The sequence below is a fragment of the Hemiscyllium ocellatum genome, chromosome 24 (genome assembly GCF_020745735.1).
Source record: "Hemiscyllium ocellatum isolate sHemOce1 chromosome 24, sHemOce1.pat.X.cur, whole genome shotgun sequence".
NCBI lineage: Eukaryota > Metazoa > Chordata > Chondrichthyes > Orectolobiformes > Hemiscylliidae > Hemiscyllium > Hemiscyllium ocellatum.
Genome location: NC_083424.1, coordinates 54,276,836 through 54,299,592, shown reverse-complemented (window position 1 = coordinate 54,299,592; position 22,757 = coordinate 54,276,836). Strand labels below are relative to the sequence as shown.

Below are 22,757 nucleotides of genomic sequence, written 5' to 3'. Positions count from 1 at the left end.
ACTGGATACAGCAAACAAGGTTGAGAGGCAGGTGAACCTCTGTCTCATCTGGAAGGACTGTTTGGGGCCCTGGATGGAGATGAGTGGGGTGGTGTGCCAGCAGGCTTTGCATCTTTTACAGTTGCAGAGAAAAGTGCCAGGGATTCAGTGAGGTTGGTGGGGAGAGTGGCATGAGTAAATTATGTAAGAACTCTTTAAAGGCTATCTATTTCCTGTGTACTGTCATACCCTTTAATGATGTGGAGGTGCTGGTGTTGAACTGCGGTAGATAAAATTACAAATTACAACACCAGGTTATAGTCCAACAGGCTTGTTTGGAAGTACTAGCTTTCAACTAAAGAGGCAGGATCATAAGACACAATTTATAGCAAAAGATTACAATGTCATACAATTAAAATGATATATTGAACAAACCAGATTGCTGTTAAGTCTTTCATCTTTTAGAATGGGTTGCAGGTTTTGGTTCATTAATACATAAATCCCAGAACTTTTTTAAAGCCACATTTTCGAGATAACTTAAGGTTTTATAAAAACAAATGACACCTCAGTTCAGACAATGTATTAAAGATGTGAAATTAGAGTCTGGCAAATGGGATTAGATGAAGTTGGGGTAACTGATCAGCATGGACGAGTTGGACCAAAGGGTCTGTTTCTGTGCTGTACATCTCTATGACTCTATCTGATGAAGGAGCAGCGCTCTGAAAGCTAGTACTTACAAATAAACCTGTTGGACTACAACCTGGTTTGTGTGATTTTGAACTATACCCTTTAATGTAATTTGTCAATCCATTTCAGTCAATTTTGCTGCTCAGAATTTAATTTTATCTTTTGTTCTGATTTTCATCCAGCTTCAGTTTGAACTACCTTATGATAAATGTACATTATGTTGTAAATATTATATTACACATTCCTAAAGATTAATTTACAAGACTATCAATTAGCCATTATTCATTACATAATACTAGATCTAAAATAGTTCCTTTTCCAGTCACTTTCTCAACATACTGCTCTAGAAAACCATAATGCACTTCAGAAACTCATTCTTCGCAGCATTATTGCTCATTAGGACTGTCCAGTCTATACGCAGATTGAAGTCACCAATGCTTATGAGATTCTCCATGTGGGGGAATGTTTCTCTAATCTCCTGATTAATACAAGGCCCACACTATTGTTTCACGGCCTATAAACCAGTCTTTCCAATGCATGCTGACCCTTAATGTTTCTTCATTTCATCCAGATTCCACATTTTGGTCTTCCAATCTAAGATACTCCCTAAGATAATCCAAGATGGAGGACAGGAAAATTTCTGGCTGTAACAGCTGCTCCTTTTTTGATGTATTTTAAGTGTTGAAGATGATTTCCTTGAATTCCAGGAGCAGCAATTACTGTTTTATGCTGTTGCATTGTTTTAGAACTTTGGAAAACAAAAGTCAAACAGCAGTTTTAAAAGGGAGAAGAACAGACAAAGGAAGCACATGGTGAGGTCAGTGCTGGAGGGGGAGAGAGAGAGAGAGAAAGAAACTGACACTACAGTGAAACTGCGCAGTTACTGCCTTTGCTGTTTGAATTCATGTATCGCTGGACATCGGAGTGTGTCTGGGAAAATTATGAACAGTGGAATTCACAACTGATCTTGGAGGAACTGTTTGGGCGAAGTTCACAGCACAGAAACAGATAATTGAATTGTTTTAAGTGTGTGGCTTCTTTGTTGATTATATGTTTTTTGAGATATGGCTCTTGATTAAACTTAAAATATAAGCCATAACTATTAATTTAACCTGGGGCAGTATTTTGTAGAGGAATAAGATGGTATTATTTTCTTGGTCTGTAGATTGTGAAGGAGCAAAAATGGCCTTAAGTAGAGTGATATGTGCTTCTTGTCAGATGTGGGAGTTTGAAGAGAGTTTAAAGGCTACTGCGGATTATATCTACAATAAATGCTATTGGTTGCGAATCCTATCAGATCGAATGGATCGGTTGGAGAGACAGTTAGAGACAATGAGGAATTTGCAATAGCAACAGCATGTGATGGATGGAAGTTATAGGAAGGGGGAAAAGTCACAGATATAGTCATGTAGATGGGCTAACTCCAGGAAAGATAAGAGAGGTAGGCAGCTAGTGCAGGAGTCTTCTGTGGCTATCCCCATTTCAAACAGATATGCTGCTTTGGAAAATGTAACGAGTGATGGATTCTCAGGGGAACGTAGCACGAACAGCCAAGTTTCTGGTATTGAGACTGGCTCGAAGGCAACGAGGGGTTTGTCAGGTTCCAAGACATCAATTGTGTTAGGGGACTCTCTAGTCCGAGGTACAGACAGACATTTCTGTGGCCAGCAACAAAAAATCAAAATGATGTGTTGCTTCCCTGGTGCCAGGATCAAAGATGTCTCAGAGAGGGTGCAGAATGTTCTCAAAGGGGAGAGGGGCAGCAAGAGATCATTGTCCACATTGGAACCAACGACACAGGGAAAAGATTGAGATTACAGAGCGTTAGGCAGGAATTTAAAAAGGAGGTCCTCGAGAGTTGTAACATCTGAATTACTCCCGGTGCTACAAGCTAGTGAGGACAGGAATAGGAGGATAGAGCAGATGAATGCATGGCCGAGGAGCTGGTGTATGGGTGAACGATTCACATTTTTAGACATTGGAATCTCTTTTGGGGTAGAGCTGACCTGTACAAGAAAGATGGATTGCACCTAAATTGGAATGGGACTAATATACTGGGAGAGAGATTTGCTAGAGCTGCTCGGGAGGATTTAAACTAATAAGGTGGTGGGGATGGGACTCAGGGAGATAGTGAGGAAAGAGGTCAATCTGAGACTGCTACAGTTGAGAACAGAAGCGAGTTCAAACAGTCAGGGCAGGCAGGGAAAAGGTAGGACTAATAAATTAAATTGCATTTATTTCAATGCAAGGGGTCTAACAGGGAAGGCAGATGAATTCAGGGCATGGTTAGGAACATGGGACTGGGATATCATAGCAATTAGAGAAACATTGCTCAGGGATGGGCAGGACTGGCTGCTTAATGTTCCAGGATACAAATGCTACAGGGAGGATAGAAAGGGAGGCAAAAGAGGAGAGGGAGTGGCGTTTTTGAAAAGAGATAGCATTACAACCGTGCTGAGGGAGGATATTCCCGGAAATACATCCAGGGACGTTATTTGGGTGGAACTGGAAAATAAGAAAGGGATGATAACCTTATTGGGATTATATTATAGAACTGAGTCAGAGGGAAATTGAGAAACAAACTTGTCAGGAGATCTCAGCTATCTGTAAGAATAATAGAATGGTTATGGTAGGGGATTTTAACTTTCCAAACATAGACTGGGACTGCCATAGTGTTAAAGGTTTAGATGGAGAGGAATTTCTTAAGTGTGTACAAAACAATTTTATGATTCAGTATGTGAATGTACCTACTAGAGAAGGTGCAAAACTTGACCTACTCTTGGGAAATAAGGCAGGGCAGATGATTGAGGTGTCAGTGGGGGAGCACTTCGGGGCCAGCAACCATAATTCTATGAGACTTAAAATAATGATGAAAAAGGATAGACCAGATCTAAAAGCTGAAGTTCTAAATTGGAGAAAGGCCAATTTTGACGGTATTCGGCAAGAAATTTCAAAAGCTGATTGGGGCCGATGTTCGCAGGTAAAGGGACGGCTGGAAAATGGGAAGCCTTCAGAAATGAGATATCGAGAATCTAGAGAAGGTATATTCCTATTAGGGTGAAAGGAAAGGCTGTAGGTATAGGGAATGCTGGATGACTAAAGAAATAGAGGGTTTGGTTAAGACAAAGAAGGAAGCATATGATTGAATATGATAGATCGAATGAATCCTTAGAAGAGTATAAAGGCAGTAGGAGTATACTTAAGTGGGAAATCAGGAGGGCAAAAAGGGGACCTGAGATAGCTTTGGCAAATAGAATTAAGGAGAATCCAAAGGGTTTTTACAAATACATTAAGGACAAAAGGGTAACTAGGGAGAGAATAGGCTCCCTCAAAAATCAGCAAGGTGGCCTTTGTGTGGAGCCGCAGAAAATAGAAGAGATACTAAACGAGTATTTTGTATCAGTAGTTACTGTGGAAAAGGATATGGAAGATATAGACTGTAGGGAAATAGATGGTGACACCTTGCAAAATGTCCATATTACAGAGGAGGAAGTGCTGGATGTCTTGAAATGCATAAAGGTGGATAAATCCCCAGGACCTGATCAGGTGTACCCTAGAACTCTGTGGGAAGCTAGAAAAGTGATTGCTGGGCCTCTTGCTGAGATATTTGTATCATCAATAGTCACAGGTGAGGTGCCGGAAGACTGGAGGTTGGCTAACGTGGTGCCACTGTTTAAGAAGGGTGGTGTGGACAAGCCAGGGAACTACAGACCAGGCTGACATCAATGGTGGGCAAGTTGTTGGAGGGAGTCCTGAGGGACAGGATGTACATGTATTTGGAAAGGCATGGGCTGATTAGGGGTAGTCAACATTGCTTCGTGCATGGGAAGTCATGTCTCACAAACCTGATCGAGTTTTTTTTGTAGAAGTAACAAAAGATTGATGAGGGAAAGCGGTAGATGTGATCTATATGGACTTCATTAAGGTGTTTGACAAGGTTCCCCATGGGAGACTGGTTCGCAAAGTTAGATGTCACGGAATACAGGGAGAACTAGTCATTTGGATGCAGAACTGGCTCAAAGGTGGTAGTGGAGGGTTGTTTTTCAGACTGGAGGCCTGTGTCCAGTGGAGTGTCACAAGAATCGGTGATGGGTCCTCTACTTTTCGTCATTTATACAAATGATTTGGATGCGAGCATAAGAGGTATGGTTAGTAAGTTTGCAGATGACACCAAAATTGCAAGTGTGGTGGACAGCGAAGAAGGTTACCTCAGATTACAACAGGATCTTAATCAGATGGGCCAATGGGCAGATGGAGTTTAATTCAGATAAATGCGAGAGGCTGCATTTTGGGAAAGCAAGTATTAGCAGGACTTATACACTTAATGGTAACGTCCTAGGGAGTGTTGCTGAACAAAGAGACCTTGGAGTGCAGGTTCATAGCTTCTTGAAAGTGGAGTCGCAGGTAGATAGGATAGTGAAGGCCGCATTTGGTATGCTTTTCTTTATTGGTCAGAGTATTGAGTTCGGGAGTTGGGAGGTCATGTTGCGGCTGTACAGGACATTGGTTAGGCCACTGTTGGAATATTGCGTGCAATTCTGGTCTCCTTCCTATCAGAAAGATGTAAAACTTGAAAGGGTTCAGAAAAGATTTACAAGTATGTTGCCAGGATTGGAGGATTTGAGCTATAAGGAGAGGCGGAACAGGCTGGGGCTGTTTTCCCTGGAGCGTCGGAGGCTGAGAGGTGACCTTATAGATGTTTACAAAATCATGAGGGGCATGGTTAGGATAAATAGACATCATCTTTTCCCTGAGGTCGGGGAGTCCAGAACTAGAGGGCATAGGTTTAGGGTGAGAGGGAAAGATATAAAAGAGACCTGAGGGGCAACTTTTTCACACAGAGAGTGGTACGTGTATGGAATGAGCTGCCAGAGGAAGTGGTGGAGGCTGGTAACAATTGCAACATTTAAAAGACATTTGGATTGATATATGAATAGGAAGGGTTTGGAGGGATATAGGCCAGGTGCTGGCAGGTGGGACTAGATTGGGTTGGGATATTTGCTTGGCATGGACGGGTTGGACTGAAGGGTCTGTTTCCATGCTGAACATCTCTATGACTATGAGTGGCCTTGATTTCATTGTTTCCATTATCCTGCATTCTAAGTTTACTTAAAAATCTTTTGCCTGCCTCCTGATTTTACTTACCACCTATCTACTTCTTGTTGCCAGCTACACTCCTTCCAATTGAAGCTGCAAATCTCCCCGTGAAAATATCAGTCCTGGTTTTGTAAAGGTGTAAACTATTCAGCATTCCCATCTGCCCCAGAACATCGTTTCAGAAATCTACTGAACTTCTCTACCAGTTGTCCAGCTATGTGTTCAATTGATCAATCCTCCTATTCTGATGCTCACCAATGGGTAGCGTTGAGTAGTAATTTCAGAATTACTCCCAAAGTCTTGATTTTTAATTTCTTTATGTACTCTCCAAAATCTACTTTCTGGACTTTATCTCTCCTCCCATCTTTGTCATTGGTACGAATGAGGACCATGACCTCTGGCTGGTTATCCACTGCAGAAGGATGCCTTGCAGACATTCTTGACCCTGGCACCAGGAGGAAACTCAATGTCTTGCAGTTCTTTTTACTGCCATGTAAATGACTGTCTGATCTCTGACTGTAATCATCTATCAATATTGCTTTTCCACTCTTTCCTTTCTTTATCACCCGTGGTGACACTGTGGACTCAGAGGACTGTTTAGTTCTTTTCAGCTGCCTGATCACCTATTTCCTTGCAGCTTGTATGATCCGAGCCTGAAATGTGACAACCTCCTTAATAAAAATATGCCATCTATGTAGTTCTCTGCCCTGTCGATGCACAACAGTGACTCCAGCCATTACTTGACTTCTTATACGTGGAGCTCAAATTTTCAGTCGGTAACATTTATTGCAGATGTCTTCATCTAGGAAAACTGGGACATGTATAACACCCTACATTTGTCAAGATGCACATTCCACTAGGCTGAACTGACCTGCCACTCTGTAACTTGAAAAAAAACTACTTATTAGTTAGAATATGCAGAGTAACTACCAGTTACTCACCAAACTGCTTCTTCTCCTGTACCAGAGAACTAATTACTGAGGGCTCAACAACGTAGAGAGAGAAAAACAAAGCATCTCCTCCCCCTCTTCCACGAACTCCCTAATTCACCAAGATCCCAGGTGCATCCGAAATTCGACGAAACGTGACAGAGTAAGGCCTTTCTAAAATTATTTTCAACGAATCTCTTCGGAGATGTGATCACGCACATCTGTGGAACTTGAACCAGATTTAGGAACACTATCACTGGCTCTGAAGGTTTATCATGCACTCTCAAAATCAAGTAAACTAAACGTTCAGCTCTGACCTCCAGCATCTGCAGTCCTCACTTTCTCCTAAACGTTCTGAAAACCAGGTTTAACCCACCGCTTGGTTAAATGGATGATATCCATAAAGCTTGGATATCCCTAGATTAAGGTTGGGACAAAATAATAGTTTGTTTAAATCTACATAACACTTCTTAATTAACCACTACATTGATGTTGGTTAACGTATTTTTGTAATTCTGTGCTCTGAAAATTGAAATGTACAACTTTGTATTCCCTCACAAGCCTCAGTGACCGTTTAAACCGTTACTAACGATCAGCCTCGCGCCAGGTTGGGGGCGGGGAGAGGGAGACAATGCACATGCGTACAGAAGCTCCACCCCTTCCCGCTCCCAAATCCCGTTGAGTAGTTAGTCTCGCGAGGGTTTGCTGGGGGCCAGGTCGTGCGCTGCTGACGGGCTTTACTCGTTCTGGTGGTCGGCTGTGCACCGCGGGCGTACATTCATCGAAATGAGCATCCTACAGAAAATCTCCGAGATTGAGGCCGAGGTAATGCTAGGTCGAGAGTTATGATTTTCACGCGTGGGCCTCACGGTGGGGGGTTGGGATGAGAGCATGGATCTGACACCGAGTGGGGTCAGGGATGGAGGGAGAGTGGCCTGGTGGGGGTGGGGGGTAGAGGTCATCCTTGACCTCGTCACCACTCCCCTCTCTCCTTCCTCGCCCCTCTCTCCTCTCCCTCCTTGCCCTCTCCCCATTATCTCCATTCTCGCCCTCTCCCTGCCTGATATCCCTGTCACCTGCAACGTTACTCCACCCTCTTTCCCCCCCCCAGTATCCCTCTCCCCAATATCCCCCTTGCCTTGCACTGCAGGTTCATAGTTGCTTGAAAATGGAGAGTTGCAGCTAGTCAGGGTAGTGAGGAAGGTGTTTGGTATGTTTGCCAATATTGGTCAGTGCACTGTATACAGGAGTTGGGAGGTCATGTTGTGGTTGTATAGGACTTTGGAATGCTTTATTCAATTCTGGTCTCCCTCTGTCACAATGATGTTGTGAAACTTGAAAGGATTCAGAAAAGATTTACAAGGATGTTGCCGGGGTTTGAGCTATAGGGAGAGGCTGAATACACTGGGGCTGTTTTTCCCTGGAGTGTTGGAGGCTGAGGGGTGACCTTATCAAAGTTTATAAAACTATGAAGGGTATGGATAGGTTGAATAGTTAAGGTTTTTCCCCAGGGTAGGGGAGTTCAAAACTAGATAGCATGGGTTTAAGGTGAAAGAGGTTTTAGAAAGGACTTGAAGGGCAACTTTTTCATGCAGAGGGTGGTGTGTGTATGGAGTGAGTTGCTAAAGGAAGTGGTAGAGAGTGGTACAATTACAGCATTTAACAGGCACCTGGATGGGTACATGATTAGGAAGGGTTTAAAGGGTTAATGGCCAAATGTTGGCAAATGGGACTGGATTAATTTAGGATACCTTGTTTGCATGGATGAGTTGGACTGAAGGGTACATTTCTGTGCTGTATATCTCATTGATTGTACCTGGGGAATGTCTCTCAGATCACCCATCATCTGCTGTGTCTGGAGAGGCCAATTAGTTAGTCATTTTTCACAACTGATACAGATAAATAGCATTAATCTGAGATAGACTGTATTTTGCTTCTAATAGGACACAGACAAAACAAAAAGCCTTTCTCCCATGATTTGCTTTGTCTCTGAACTTTTCTGACTGCGTGACTGCAGGCATTCTGGTCAGCAGCATGCCTCAATTCTGATTCCTGTCAATTTCAAGTTTTAAGAGACATTGTTGTATCTCAGACATGGCTTATCTTTTGGCCTGGTGACCGTAACCAGCTTACCCTCGTATAATGTGTGCTTTTTTGGAGATGTTGTCATTATTTATTTAGTTTGTAGAACCTAGTAATTTTAATGGAAACTATTTCCATGTAGGATTTTAAAATAGAACCCAATAAATACCTTGTATGAGGGAAGGTAGCACTCTTAGCTGATGTTAATGTTCCTTGATTGTTTCTTCAGAATCAAAAGTGATCGTTCACATTAAAATTCTGAACCTAGGTCATGATGCAACTAACTGGGCCCTCTTGTGAAGTGATAAATAAGTATAAGTCTGATTTGTTGTACAGCAAATCGATCAATACCTTATCACCAGAACCTGATCGAGAGCCTCGAGAACTGTAAAGCTGTTGGATGGGACTTGAATGAAGAAGTCTCAAGAGTCGAGATTAGAGTGATGCTGGAAAAGCACAGCAAGTCAGGCAGCATCCGAGGAGCAAGAAAATCGACGTTTCGGGCAGGAGCCCTTCATCAGGAATTTAAGAAGTCTTAAGTGCGCTTCTTTGTAGCAAAGTTCTAACCATTAATCCAATTGAAGATTTCCAAAAGTCCATATCACTACAATGCACATGCATGATCAGTAGATCTGTGCACAATTCCGAATCTCTTGGTGGTGCTCCTGCCACTTTAAGATTCTGATGAAAGAGTTTGGCCCACTGACAATAATGGGTCAACATTAATCTCACTCTCATGAAATTTTCACTGATCCTGCAGCCTCAACAGCATTCTGAGGGATATGGTTTCCGATTTCCCCTCCACAAATCCTTACTGATTTCTATCCTAAACAGCCTGGCTTTAGCTCTGAGGCTCTTCCACTTCCTCTGGACTCTTCCCTCTAAACTAAACAGGATAATTGGAACAAAACTCTCAGCACCACGGAAGAATAGGAGAGAGAGTTTAATTTGGCTAAATCTCAGACATAGCTTATCTTTTGGCCTGGTGATAGGAATAAGCTTACCTTATTACATTTTGGAAAAACAAACCAGGAAAAGACTTAACAAATTAAAAGTAGGGCCTTGGACAGTGTCGTAGAACAGAGAGACCTATGGATTCAGGTACATGATTCTTTGAAGTTTGCATTACATATAGATAAGGTAGTTAAGAAGGCATTTAGCGTAATTGCCTTCATTGCTCATTGTTATGTTGAGCATGTACAGGATGTTGGTGAGGCCTCTTCTGCAGTACTGTGTCCAGTTTTGGTCATCCAGTTATAGGAAGGAGATTATTAAACTGGAGAGTCTTCAAAAGAGAATTACCAGGAGATTGCTGGGAATAGAGGGTCTGAGTTATAAAGATAGGTTGGAATCTCATGCACTGGAGTGTAGGAGGTTGAGAAATGAAGTTAGAGGTTTACAAACTTATGAGGGGTATATAAAGTTAATGACAGTTTTTTTTTCCCCTCGGGTAGGGGATTTCAAGACTAGGGGGCATATTTTTAAGGTGAGGGGGGAAGATTTTAAAAAAGACATAGGCAATTTTAAGCAGCAGTTCATGTGTGGAATGAATGGTGGATGCAGATACAATTACAACAGTTAAAAGACATTTAGATAATTGCATGAATAAGAAGTGTTTGGAGTGATAAGGGCCAAATGCTGGCAGGTAGGATTGTGGTCAGTGTGCACTGTTTGGACTAAACAGTCTGTTTCTGTGCTGTATAATTCTATGACTCTGTCAGTTGAATGTATCTTCGTTGTTTATGCGCAAGGGAACACGTACTTCACCTTTGCAACTGTTCTTGCAATTTAACCCATTAAATATTATGCAAGGACTGAGCACCCATGAATCCTGTCAAATTAGGGCAGCATGGCAGAACAGTGGTAAGCACTGCTGCCTCATAGCACCAGGAATCCATGTTCGATTCCAGCTTGGGCTAACTGTCTGTGTGGAGTATGTATGTTCTCCCAAGTCTGCATGGGTTTCCACTATGTCCTCTGGTTTCCTCTCACAATCCAAAAATATGCAGATTAGGTGAATTGGCCATGCTAAATTGCTCTGTAGTGTCCCCGGATGTGCAGGCTAGGTGGATTAGATTTGATGGGCCAAATAGTCTCCTTATGCATTTTAGAGATTCTGTGATTCTTGATGTAGCCCAATTGGGAATCCCTACTGTTTCACTTCTTGTAAAGTAATGTAACTTTAGTGACCCAAATCAGCTGAGCACCACCCTTCAGCCAGCTTCTTATCCACACTTATCCTGGATTACTGCCACTCTCACCTTAATGACTGTACGATAATGGAGCGGAGTTAGACTATTTGGCTTGTCAAATCTGCTTTCCCATTTGATTGTGGTTTATGAAATTTGATACAGAACTCTTTATTCGAAGTTACCATGAAATGTCTCCTTTGTGTTCACTGATCTATCAAGAAAACTTTTGTCAACCACTTTGCTTGCATTTTAATCTTGCTATTACACATTTTGCTTTGTAAGTTTGCATTGAATATAGCCTGTAACTGAATCTGTAGAGTCTGACTGTTGTACAAGGGGGTCAAGGTGTTCACATGCTTTCCGTAAGTGCAGAAGTGTTTAGGTAACTTTAGAGAGTAAAAGGTGTGTCACCGTTGATACAACTGATAGGGTTCAGTCCTGGTGCGATCTTTGATAAAATATTTGGGAATAATCAAGGAGGTATAGTTGAAATCAGGTGAAGTAAATGTTTCAACTTTATTAGCATATTCTTGGAGCATTCTCCTGTACTTATGCCTATAAATGTCTTCCTCGCTCTCTTGGTTAGATGGCTCGGACACAGAAAAACAAAGCAACAGCTCACCATCTCGGGCTGTTGAAAGCTCGGCTGGCCAAACTGCGACGAGAGCTTATCACCCCGAAAGGTGGAGGTGGTGGAGGACCGGGTGAAGGTATAGTCACTTAGTTTATTTGGAAATGTTTTGAGAAACAGGGAGGAGTGCTTTGGCTTTCAGACTCTAGGACACTGGTATTGAGACATTAAAATGAAATTTGTGAAAAAGTTTAATATTTCCACACATTCACAAATTATTCTGTTTTAATTTGCTTTAATAAATCTTATAGAAAAATGACTTCGGAAGCAGTATTCCAAATCATTGTAATGCGGTGTTTGATCAAGCTATCAGTGGTAGTTAAGTGATGAATAATAGTTGTATGATATGAAATGGGACCAGAGTAGTTTCAGGAACAAAGCTGAGGATCTTAAAATCAGATTTGTTAAATGCAGGGAGGTGTGAAACTTGGCAAGGATTGAGAAGAGTGAGAGACTGCATTTGGTTGTTTGATGGGGAAGGATGGGTTTGAGGGTTTTCTTTACTGGGGCTGGGAACAGTGCTGGAGATGATAATGGTTTTGTAATAGTTGGGAAAGGAACTTCAGAAGCATGCTGCAGAGGGTGGGTTCATCAACCTTTACTGGTATGCTCATTGGGTGGAGCAGTAATGCAGATTGGAGGGCATGAGATCGAAATTGAGTCATGCGAGGAAATAGTTGGGAGGTATGGAAGAGGAAAGTCAGATTTAACTGTACAATTGAGTGGACCTCATTTGGATGATGCAGTATTGACAGATCATGATATTTCTGAACCGGTTGATTTAAAATAGTTGCATCGCTTCACAACTAGAGTTTTTGAGGCACTGTGGTAGTGTCCTGTACTCTAGATACAAAGGCCTGGGTTCAAATTCTTAGGTGACCTGGCAGGATACATGGTGTGCAACAAAGGTTTATGAGACAATGTAATGAACCTTTTTATGAGGAGAGTTTATGTAAACTGGGCTTATGTTGCCTGGAGTTTGGAAGAGTAAGGGGTGATCATTTTGAGAAATGTAAAATGCTTCAAGAGATTAACAGGGAAGATTTCAGGTGAATGGTTCCTTGGCTGAGTAATCTAGAAGTTGGAGAGTCACAATCTCAGAATAAAGACTGAGGATGAGAAACCTTTCACTCAAAAGATTGTGTCCTTTGAACATCTCAACCCAAGCAGCTGTGTGTTCTTAGTCATTGAGTATACCCAGAGAACAGGTTTTTGGATATGAAGAGAATTGAAGGATATGATGTGGTTCTGCTCGCCGAGCTGGAAGTTTTTGCTGCAAACGTTTCGTTCCCTGGCTAGGGAACATCATCAGTGCTGTTGGAGCCTTGTGTGAAGTGCTGCTTTGATGTTTCTTCCGGTATTTATAGTGGTTTGTTCTTGCCGCTTCCGGGTGTCAGTTTCAGCTGCAGTGATTTGTATGTGGGGTCCAGGTCGATGTGTCTGTTGATGGATGTTCTTGCCGTTTCCGGGTGTCAGTTTCAGCTGTAGTGGTTTGTATATGGTGTCCAGGTCAATGTGTCTGTTGATGGAGTTTGGGGATGAATGCCATGCTTCTAGGAATTCTCTGGCTGTTCTCTGTCTGGCTTGTCCTATGATAGTGGTGTTTTCCCAGTCAAATTCATGTTGCTGGTTGTCTGAGTGTATGGCTACTAGAGATAGCTGGTCGTGTCGTTTTGTGGCTAGCTGATGTTCATGGATGCGGATTGTTAGCTGTCTTCCTGTTTGTCCTATATAGTGTTTTGTGCAGTCCTTGCATGGTATTTTGTAAACTACGTTAGTTTGGCTCATGCTGGGTATTGGGTCCTTTGTTCTAGTGAGTTGTTGTCTGAGCGTGGATGTTGGCTTGTGTGCTGTTATGAGTCCTAAGGGTCGCAGTAGTCTGGCTGTCAGTTCTGAGACGCTCCTGACGTATGGTAGAGTGGCTAGTCCTTTTGGTTGTGGCATGTCCTTGTTCCTCGGTCTATCTCTTAGATACGTCAGGAGCTAATGTTTCTGAATCTTTGCCCTGATGTGAACTTGTGTTTTCTTCTGTTATGAGGATTTGATGTGGCAAAGACTGGAGATGCCCGGATTGGGTTTGTGGGCTTCCCTTCTGTTGGAAAGTCAACATTACTGAGCAACTTGGCTGGAGTGTACTCTGAGGTTGCAGCCTATGAATTTACGACGTTGACCACTGTACCAGGCGTGATTCGGTATAAAGGCGCCAAGATACAGGTATGAGGTGGAAACTCAGCATTACAGGCATTGAGATGTATGCAGTTAGAGGATGAGAATCCTTGACTAAATTAAATTTAGTTTTTCTTTCACTCTTACTAGTTCTCCCACACAATTTGAGCATAACTTTAAATCAGGTTCCCCTTTTGCTGAGTATAGGGAGTGTCCATTCACTGTAGTTGACAGCAAATGTCAAAACAATCTGCTGTTGGATTTCACAAAAGTGGCCTTCTGATCATCATTGTGCACGGATAATCCAGGCTATGTCTCCTTAAATACTGTATGAAAGCAGTGAGTAGTGGTTCCACAAATATATTGTGGACATAATGATTAGAGATTCCTCTTTAAAAAAATTAAAGCAGTTAAAGTTTAACTGTACAGACTGCAAAGAAGCATAATCTCAAAGTCAATAATAGACTTTGTGAGGCATGTTACAGTGAAAAGAATGATGGGCTTGGAATCAATTCCTGGAAACCTGAACAAGGTGGTCTGTTAAATTAGGCCTCAGGTGGACAGTAAGTTATGAAGGAGAGGCTGTGTGAGACAGCGAAATGCTGTGGAGTTGAAAGCAGTTTAATTTCTGCAATGTTTCATTTATCTATTGTTTGCACATCTACTGTTTAAATGTTTATATTTCCTGCCCAGCTGCTCGATCTTCCTGGTATCATTGAGGGAGCCAAAGATGGTAAAGGCCGAGGGCGCCAAGTAATTGCAGGTATGTTGTATGCTTTAACTTGTATACAGCTAACAATGAAATTGCATAGTTTTGTGAAGTTTTGTACTACGTTTATCCGTGCACACATGGAGAACAAGGCACTCAGTAACGGTGGGGAAGAGAGATTTTGCGAAGTGTCTGTTTTGTTTTTGGTAGGTTCACCTGCTAAATGTGATCATTGCATTTTCTCTCCCATACCTTTTAGTGGCGCGAACATGCAACTTGATCCTGATTGTATTGGATGTGCTGAAACCATTAGCGCACAAGAAGATAATTGAGAATGAGGTGGAAGGGTTTGGAATCCGACTCAACAAGCAGCCACCCAACATTGGGTTCAGGAAGAAGGACAAAGGAGGCATTAATTTGACATCTACAGTGAGTGAGAAGAATTGAATGGCAAAAGGTTGAAATTAAATCAGAGTTGAAGTAATGACCTGGTTTGATTGTTGTGGGTATTAAAAGAAAGTGAGGAATGCGAATGCTGGAGAAGTACAGCAGGTCAGGCAGCATCTGAGGCACATAAGAGTCAACATTTTGGGCATAAGCCTTTCATCAGGAATGGGAATGGTGTTGAGATAAATAGGGCGGTGAGCTGGGGGGATGGTAGTTCGGAAAACGATAGGTAGATGCAAGTACGGGTAATAGTGAGGAGGGTGGAGTGGATAGGTGGGAAGGGAGATTGACAGTTCGAGGGCGTGCCAAGTTGGAGGGTTGGATCTGAGATGAGGTGGGGGAACGGGAGATTTAGAAACTGGTGAAGACTAGGTTGATGCCGTATGGTTGAAGGGTCCCAATGTGGCTTTGATTTTGTACTGGAGGAGGCCCAGGACTCGAATGACCTGAGGAGGGGTGAAGTGGTTGGCCACAGGGCAGTGGGGTTGTTTTGTGTATCTCAGATATGTTCCCTAAACACTCCATGAGTTGGCATCCTGTCTCCTTGGTGTGGAGGAGACCACATTGAGAGCAATGGACACAGTAGTTGAGGTGGTTGGATGGATGTACAGGAAAATCTGTCGGATGTGAAAAGATTCTTTGGGTCCTTGGATGGAGGTGTGGGTGGAGGTTCTTTTTACCTCTGGTGGCAAGGAAAGATACTGGGTGTGGAGGGTGGTTTGATGGGGTCATGTGGACCTAACCAGGGAGTCACAGAGGGAAGGGTCTCTGCAGGGGTGGAGGAGAGAAGTGTATCTTTGGGTTCTGATTGTAGGTGGCAGTGACTAATGCAATGTATCCAGAGATTAGTGGGATGGAAGGTGAGGACTGGGTTCTATCGTTGTTGTGGTTGGAGGAGTGGGGGGCAACGGTGGAGGTGTGGGGGTTGTGGGTGTTAGTTTATTGGAAATCAACTGAGGCTTAGGTATTGTGTGCGTGCTTTCAAATTCATGTTGGGTTGTATGGTGTATTAGCTAAGAATATTCTGGCTTTTTAAAATTGTGTGATGTGCACATTTCACAAATTGATTCAAAATTAGTTTGTCATTTAATACAGTTAAAACCAATTGGCACTACGTGTCTGTGTGTAATTCTGCTTGGGGAGGAGTGCTGGGCCACATTCAAAGTGAGGAGGTTTGACAAAGTGAACTTAATTTTTAACAAAAGGTTGCTCTGTCCAAATACTTAAGGAAAATGTGTGGTAAAAATCATGAACTAAAAGAGGAATTTCCACCGGAAGCAGCATCCCTTTGAATGTGTAGGGTAAAAATGCTGCATCTCATACACTGAGTCCTACAGCACTGAGACAGGCCCAAACTGGTCCATGCTGACCAAAATGTCCAACCACACTAACCCCATTTCCCTGCACTTGGCCCATATCCGTCTGAACTTTTTCTCTCCATGTACTTGTTCAAATGCCTTTAAAATGTCGTTAATGTACCAGCCTCAACCATGTCCGCTGGCAGTCATTTCATGTGCGTACCACCCTCTGCATATATATATAAAAAAAAGCCCCTCAGGTTCCCTTTTATTCTTAAACTAGTCCTCGATTCCCCAACCCTGGGGAAAAAGACTGAGTGTATTCACCCTATCACACCTCTTATGATCTTATACACTTCTGGAAGATTCCCCCCCCCCCGTTTCCTACTCTCTAAAGAAGCATTTGTGCTGGCTATTTAAATAAGTTGAATGATCAGTTGATTTAGTTATCACTCGGCAAAATTATGCTGTATTTGATCATAAGTGTGTACGATCTGGTATGTTTTTGAATTTCTTTTGCAGTCTGCTTAATCATGTATAATGTCTCTTCACTTCCTCCTTCCCTCTTGATAGTGTGTGCAGAGTGAGTTGGACATGGATACTGTTAAAAGCATCCTCGCTGAGTACAAAATCCATAACGCGGATGTCACTTTACGCAGCGATTCAACAGCAGATGATCTAATTGATGTGGTTGAGGGCAATCGGTAAGTGTTATTGGATACTGTGTATTAGATACTGTTCTGAACTATTTGATATTACAATCTAATGACTATTACTTGGAAAGAGGTTATTAAAAATGGTCATTACTTCTCAGATGAGAGTTCTCAATGCTGTGAGACATGTCATAGTTATGCACTCTTCATTGAGAGTGTTTTGAGATGTTGAAGTGCTGAGAAAACTTGCCTATTGTTTCTTTTCTTAAAGTGAACCAGATGCAAACCTGCTTTTTCTCTGTAAAGTTTAGGGTCAGAGGCCACTGATAATTGGATGTCACTAATTACAATGTAAACTACAATGGATACAGGAAATCAGAAATAAAAAGGAGAATGGTGGAAATGCTTAGTAGATAAGGCAGCAATAGTGGAAGAGAAACTGCTATTGATTCAGTTCAGGGTCACTTTTTATCCCAACCTAAACTGTTCTCTTCCTTCATGTTGTCTGACATCCTGAGTCCTTCGCTTTTTTTTGTTTTTATTTCAAACATGATTCTTACCTTAACTTACATTCCCATTCTAAATCCTTGAATTCTCATTTGTAATCAAAGTCGTCTACAACATGTCATGCATTGTCTTCTGCACAAGCAAGGTATTTAATTAGTGTGATATGTTCACATGGGTGATTTCTATTATAAATCTGGACATAATGTGTAATTGAAATAGTTGACAAGTGTGCATGTTTTGGTTAAATTGACTCTACAGAAAAATCAACAGACTCCACCTTTTTCTTTCTGGATCCATTGCCTCAGCTGGCAAAACCTTGTACAATAAACTAAACATTGCTGATTATTCATTCTCTATAATTAAAAGTTTTTGCAGTATTTTCTTAAAAAAAAATTCATTCAACTTAAGTTCGACACAAAGTTCTAATCCAGTCCGAATGCGGAGTCGATAACCACTAATCTAAATGTTGAAGTTCTAAATTGGAGGAAGGCTAATTTTGATGGTTTTAGGCAAGAACTTTCAAAAGCTGATTGTGGGCAGATGTTTGCAGATAAAGGATTGACTGGAAAATGAGAAGCATTCAGAAATCAGATAATGAGAGTCCAGAGACAGTATATTCCTGTTAGGATGAAAGGAAAGGCTGGTAATTGTAGAGAATGCTGGATGACTAGAGAAATTAAGGTTTTGGTTAAGAAAAAGAAGGAAGCATATGTCAGGGTCTAGACAGGATAGATCAAGTGATTCCTTAGAATATAATGGCAGGAGGAGTATACTTAAGAGGGAAATCAGGAGGGCAAAGAGGGGACATGAGATAGCTTTGGCAAATAAGGTTAAGGAGAATCCAAAGGGTCTTTATAAATTTGTGAAGGACAAAACAGTAACTAGGGGAAGAATAGGATCCCCTCAAAGATCAGCAAGGTGGCCTTTGTGTGGAGCTGCAGCAGATAAGGGATATACTAAACTAGTATTTTGCTTCAGTGTTTAATGTGGAAAAGGACATTCAAGATTTAGAATGTGGGGAAATAGATGGTGACATCTTAAAAAATGTCTATATTACAGTGGTGGTGGTGCTGGATGCCTTGAAATGCATAAAAGTGGATAAATCCCCAGGACCTGATCAGGTGTACCCTAGAGCTCTGTGGGAAGGTAGGGAAGTGATTGCTGAGATATTTGTATTATTAATAGTCACAGGTGAGGTGCTGGAGGTTGGCTAACTATTTAAGAAACATGGTAAGAACAAGCCAGAGAACTGTAGACTGGTGAGCCTGATGTCATTGGAAGGCAAGTTATTGGAGGGAATCCTGAGAGACGGGATTTACATGTATTTGGAAAGACAAGGACTGACTAGGGATAGTCAACATGGATTTGTGGGGGAAATCATGTCTTATAAACTTGAGTTTTTGATGAAGTAACAAGAGGATTGATGCAGGCAGAGCAATGGACTTGATTTATAAGCCGTTCGACAAGGTTCCCTTCGGAAGACTGGTTAGAAAGGATAGATCTCATGGAATGCAGGCAGAACTAGCCGTTTGGATACAGAAGTGGCTTGAAGGTAGAAGGCAGAGAGTGGTGGTGGAGGCTAACTTTTCAGATTGGAGGCCTGTGACCAGTGGTGTTCCACAAGGATCAGTGCTGGGTCCACTACTTTTTGTCGTTTATAGAAATGATTTAAATGTGAACATAAGAGGTATTTTTGTAGATGACACGAAAATTGGAGGTGTAGTGGACAGCGAAGAAGGTTACCTCAATATAACAAGATCTTCATCAAATGGGCGAGTGAACCGAGGAGTGGTAGATGGAGTTTAATTTAGAAAAATGTGAGGTGCAGAATTTTGGAAAAGCAAATCTTAACAGGACTTGTACACTTAGGGAGTGTTGCTGAACAAAGAGACCTTGGAGTGCAGGTTCATAGTTCCTTGGAAGTGGAGTCGCAGGTAGATAGGATAGTGAACAAGGCATTTGGTATGCTTTCCTTTATTAGTCAGAGCATTGAGTGTAGGAGTTGGGAGATCATGTTGCTGTACAGGACATTGGTTAGGCCATTTTTGGAATATTGCGTGCAATTCTGGTCTCCTTCCTATCGGAAGGATGTTATGACATTTGAAAGGGTTCAGAAAAAATTTACAAGGATATTGCTAGGTTTGGAGGATTTGAGCTATAGGGACAGGCTGAATGGGTTGGGCTGTTTTCCCTTGAGCGTCAGAGGCTGAGGGGTGACCTTTACAGAGGCTTATAAAATCACGAGGGACATAGATAGGATAAATAGAGAAAATTGTTTCTCTGGGGTGGGGGAGTCCAAAACTAGCAGGCATAGGTTTAAGGCGAGAGGGAAAAGCTATAAAAGGGACCTGAAGGGCAACTTTTTAACACAGAAGGGTGTGTGTGTGTGTGTGTGTGTGTGTGTGTGTGTGTGTGTGTGTGTGTCTCTCTCTCTCTATGGAATGATCTGCCAAGAAAGTAGTGAGGCTAGTACAATTGCAGCATTTAAAATGCATCTGGATGGGTATATGAAGAGGGATAGTGCTGGCATTTGGGACTAGATTAGGTTAGGATATATGGTTGGCATGGACGAGTTGGACTGTTTCTGTGCTGTACATCTCTATGTCACAGTGGTATCATAAAACAGAAAAACAAACTAGAAATCAGAGATTTGAGAGAAAAACAGTTAATGTTTCGACTCCAATGACTTTTCTTGAGTTTGTCTTTCTGCAGATGCGGTATGACCAGCTGTGTTTCTCCAGCAATATGCTTTGGACTATTTAAGTGGCCAACTAGAATGAACAGGAAACTGACTATTTGATAAAACAAGATGTTTTGATTAAAATTGTTGTATGTTTAAAATTTGAAATCAAGAATCCAAAACTTATCATTTTGGCTAACATACTGACTTGCTGTGTTGTATGCTGCAGGGTGTACATCCCCTGTATCTATGTTTTAAACAAAATTGACCAGATCTCGTTGGAGGAGTTGGATGTCATTTACAAAATACCACATTGTGTGCCGATCTCTGCTCATCACCGCTGGAATTTTGATGATCTACTGGAAAAATTATGGGATTACTTACAACTTGTACGGATGTAGGTATTGACCATGTGGATGATAAACTTTGACTGTTTCTACATTCTTGGGATTCTTTAACTAAATAATCTGCATTTTTTTAATATACAGTTACACCAAACCCAAGGGACAATTACCTGACTATACTTCACCAGTTGTGTTACCACATAGAAAAACTACTGTTGAGGATTTCTGCATGAAAATTCATAAGAACCTAATTAAAGAATTCAAATAGTAAGTTTTACTCCTTTGTCTGGATCAGTTCTCTTCAGCAGCATACGCTATAGTTGCCTCCACATTGGTAATTGGTGGATGGATTGGACTTAAGGTGAATTTTGAGTGTAACAATTGTTTTTGTTGTTCTCTCATTTTCAGTGCTTTGGTGTGGGGCTCCTCTGTGAAGTACAATCCACAGAAAGTTGGCAAGGACCATGTGCTGGAAGATGAGGATGTAATTCAAATAGTCAAAAAGTAAAATGGGACACATGCTTTCCATCCCTGACTAATGCTTCTTTTCTCTTGTTTTCCTGATGGTGCGAACTTTCTTGTTATAAACTCCCAAGTCAGTGCAAGTGTTCTGTTCTGAATGGAGGACGTTATCTACTTCACCAGACAAATTGTTTAATCCATTATGGTTGCAAACAATTGTTTTAACAATCACTTGCATAATTCTGCTAATAAATCCTACCAGAGGAGCCGAACACAACATTTGGTACCATGATTGAAATTCAGTCAGCAGCACTGCCTGTGGCACTTGAATTCAAAGTACGACCATAATCACAACTCCAGCTATGTGAACTCATAAACCCACTACTAGAATGTCTAATGTTTTAAATAGTATCAAATTATGACGGTTATAGTAACTTCATAAAGCACAAGTCAGATCTCTGAATTGGATGCACTAGATCACCAAAGTACCAGAATTTTGGAAGGAGACCAAGTAATTGAGTGAATGGAGACTTATTGGGACGTTAGATTTAAAGAACTTCAGTTACAGATGGGAAGCTAGAACTGTTAGACTTTCAAGTGTAGCAAAATCAGTGGGAAATGAGATTTTGTTAAACAGGATGTTTAAACAGTAGCTTAGTAATAAATCAACATATTGCTCCTGAAACACAGACTATAACGGAGACATTTCATTGTTTTGTTCTCAAGACTTGCTTATGGAGCTGGAGGAACATGATAAAGGTATGAAGACTTGCAAAAAGAAAATGCTCTTAATTGAAACTAAACAAGTAGTAGGAACCCAAGAGAAATAAACTTAAGAAATGAATGTATCTAAAAGCATTTGGTTTCCTTTTAAGGCAAAACTTTCAAATGAAAGAGGTAGTGATTGAAGTAAGTAAACAGCAGGTATGAATGCAGATAGAAATGTTGGACTGAAGTTATTTATTACAGTAAGCCTTGGAAAGTAATGCTGGGCTCAGTAAGGATATACTAAAGGGAATGCAGTACAAAAGAGACTGGTGCATGAAATGAATTTAATTGCAAAATAAAAAGTTTGTACTTAACCAAAAAAAGCAAATAGAGGAACAGAAGAAGAATGCTAAAAATGGTGTAGCTTTAATGTTTAAACCCTGTTCAAAAGGCTTTTAACAGCCAGTTTGGGATCAAGGCAGAACAAACTTCCACAGAAGTAGGTATCAACTTGTCTTTGGTCTCAGTTCTGGCTGGGTACAACCCATGTAATTGAAGACTAGGTTCTTGTTTAACTATGTTGGTATAAAATGTTTATTATATGGACTTGGATAAGGAAATAGTGCATTCTCTTTTCAAGCTTGCAGATGACAACAATAGGTAAGAACTATGACAGAACCTGCAGAGGAAGAGATAGGTTAAGTGAGTTGGCCAAAAAAATGTTGGCAGTAAGGAAATATTATGCACTTTGGAAGGAAGAAGTGCCAAATTTTATTTAAGGCTGCAGAAAGTAATCATCCAAACTGAGTGGGTCATGATGAAGGAAAGTAATGTTAGCCTTTTATTTCTTAGAGAATAGAGCACACAATTAGGCAAGTTAAAACAATACAAAGGACCAGTCAAATCACAGCTGGAATACTCTGAACAGTTTTGGATCAAAGGAAAGAAATACTGACAGTGGAAGCAGTGCCAAAAAGCTTACTTAGCTGATACTAAGTTTAAGGGGCTATCCTGAGAGTGTATAGATTGGGCCTGTACTTATTCGAAACTTAGAATAAAAAGGTGACCTGATTGAAAGGTAAAACTCTTGGAGAACTTACTAACAGGATAGATACAGTAATGCTGTTTCTCAACGTAGAACTGGAGTGTATAATCTCAAAAAGTCACATGCAAGAAGAAGTTTGAG

The 22,757-nt window shown here is 41.3% G+C and overlaps 1 protein-coding gene across 1 annotated transcript; it reads left to right on the top strand.

Annotated features, from left to right (window-relative positions):
- The first annotated feature begins 7,387 nt into the window (after positions 1-7,387).
- drg1 (developmentally regulated GTP binding protein 1) lies at positions 7,388-20,929 on the top strand. Its single transcript, XM_060843817.1, has 9 exons — positions 7,388-7,517; positions 11,553-11,676; positions 13,636-13,811; positions 14,457-14,526; positions 14,732-14,901; positions 16,791-16,921; positions 20,287-20,454; positions 20,546-20,668; positions 20,810-20,929. Exons 1-9 carry the CDS (start codon positions 7,479-7,481, stop codon positions 20,907-20,909), a joined length of 1,101 nt encoding a protein of 366 aa, XP_060699800.1. The 5' UTR covers positions 7,388-7,478; the 3' UTR covers positions 20,910-20,929.
- Positions 20,930-22,757: the final 1,828 nt, after the last annotated feature.

What these genes read in the sequence shown, in the direction of transcription:
- drg1 (XM_060843817.1), top strand. Translation starts at nt 7,479, where the DNA reads ATGAGCATCCTACAGAAAATCTCCGAGATTGAGGCCGAG. An exon ending in ATAAAGGCGCCAAGATACAG is followed by an intron (nt 13,812 to 14,456) that starts GTATGAGGTGGA and finishes TTTCCTGCCCAG; the next exon opens with CTGCTCGATCTTCCTGGTAT. An exon ending in AGGGCGCCAAGTAATTGCAG is followed by an intron (nt 14,527 to 14,731) that starts GTATGTTGTATG and finishes CATACCTTTTAG; the next exon opens with TGGCGCGAACATGCAACTTG.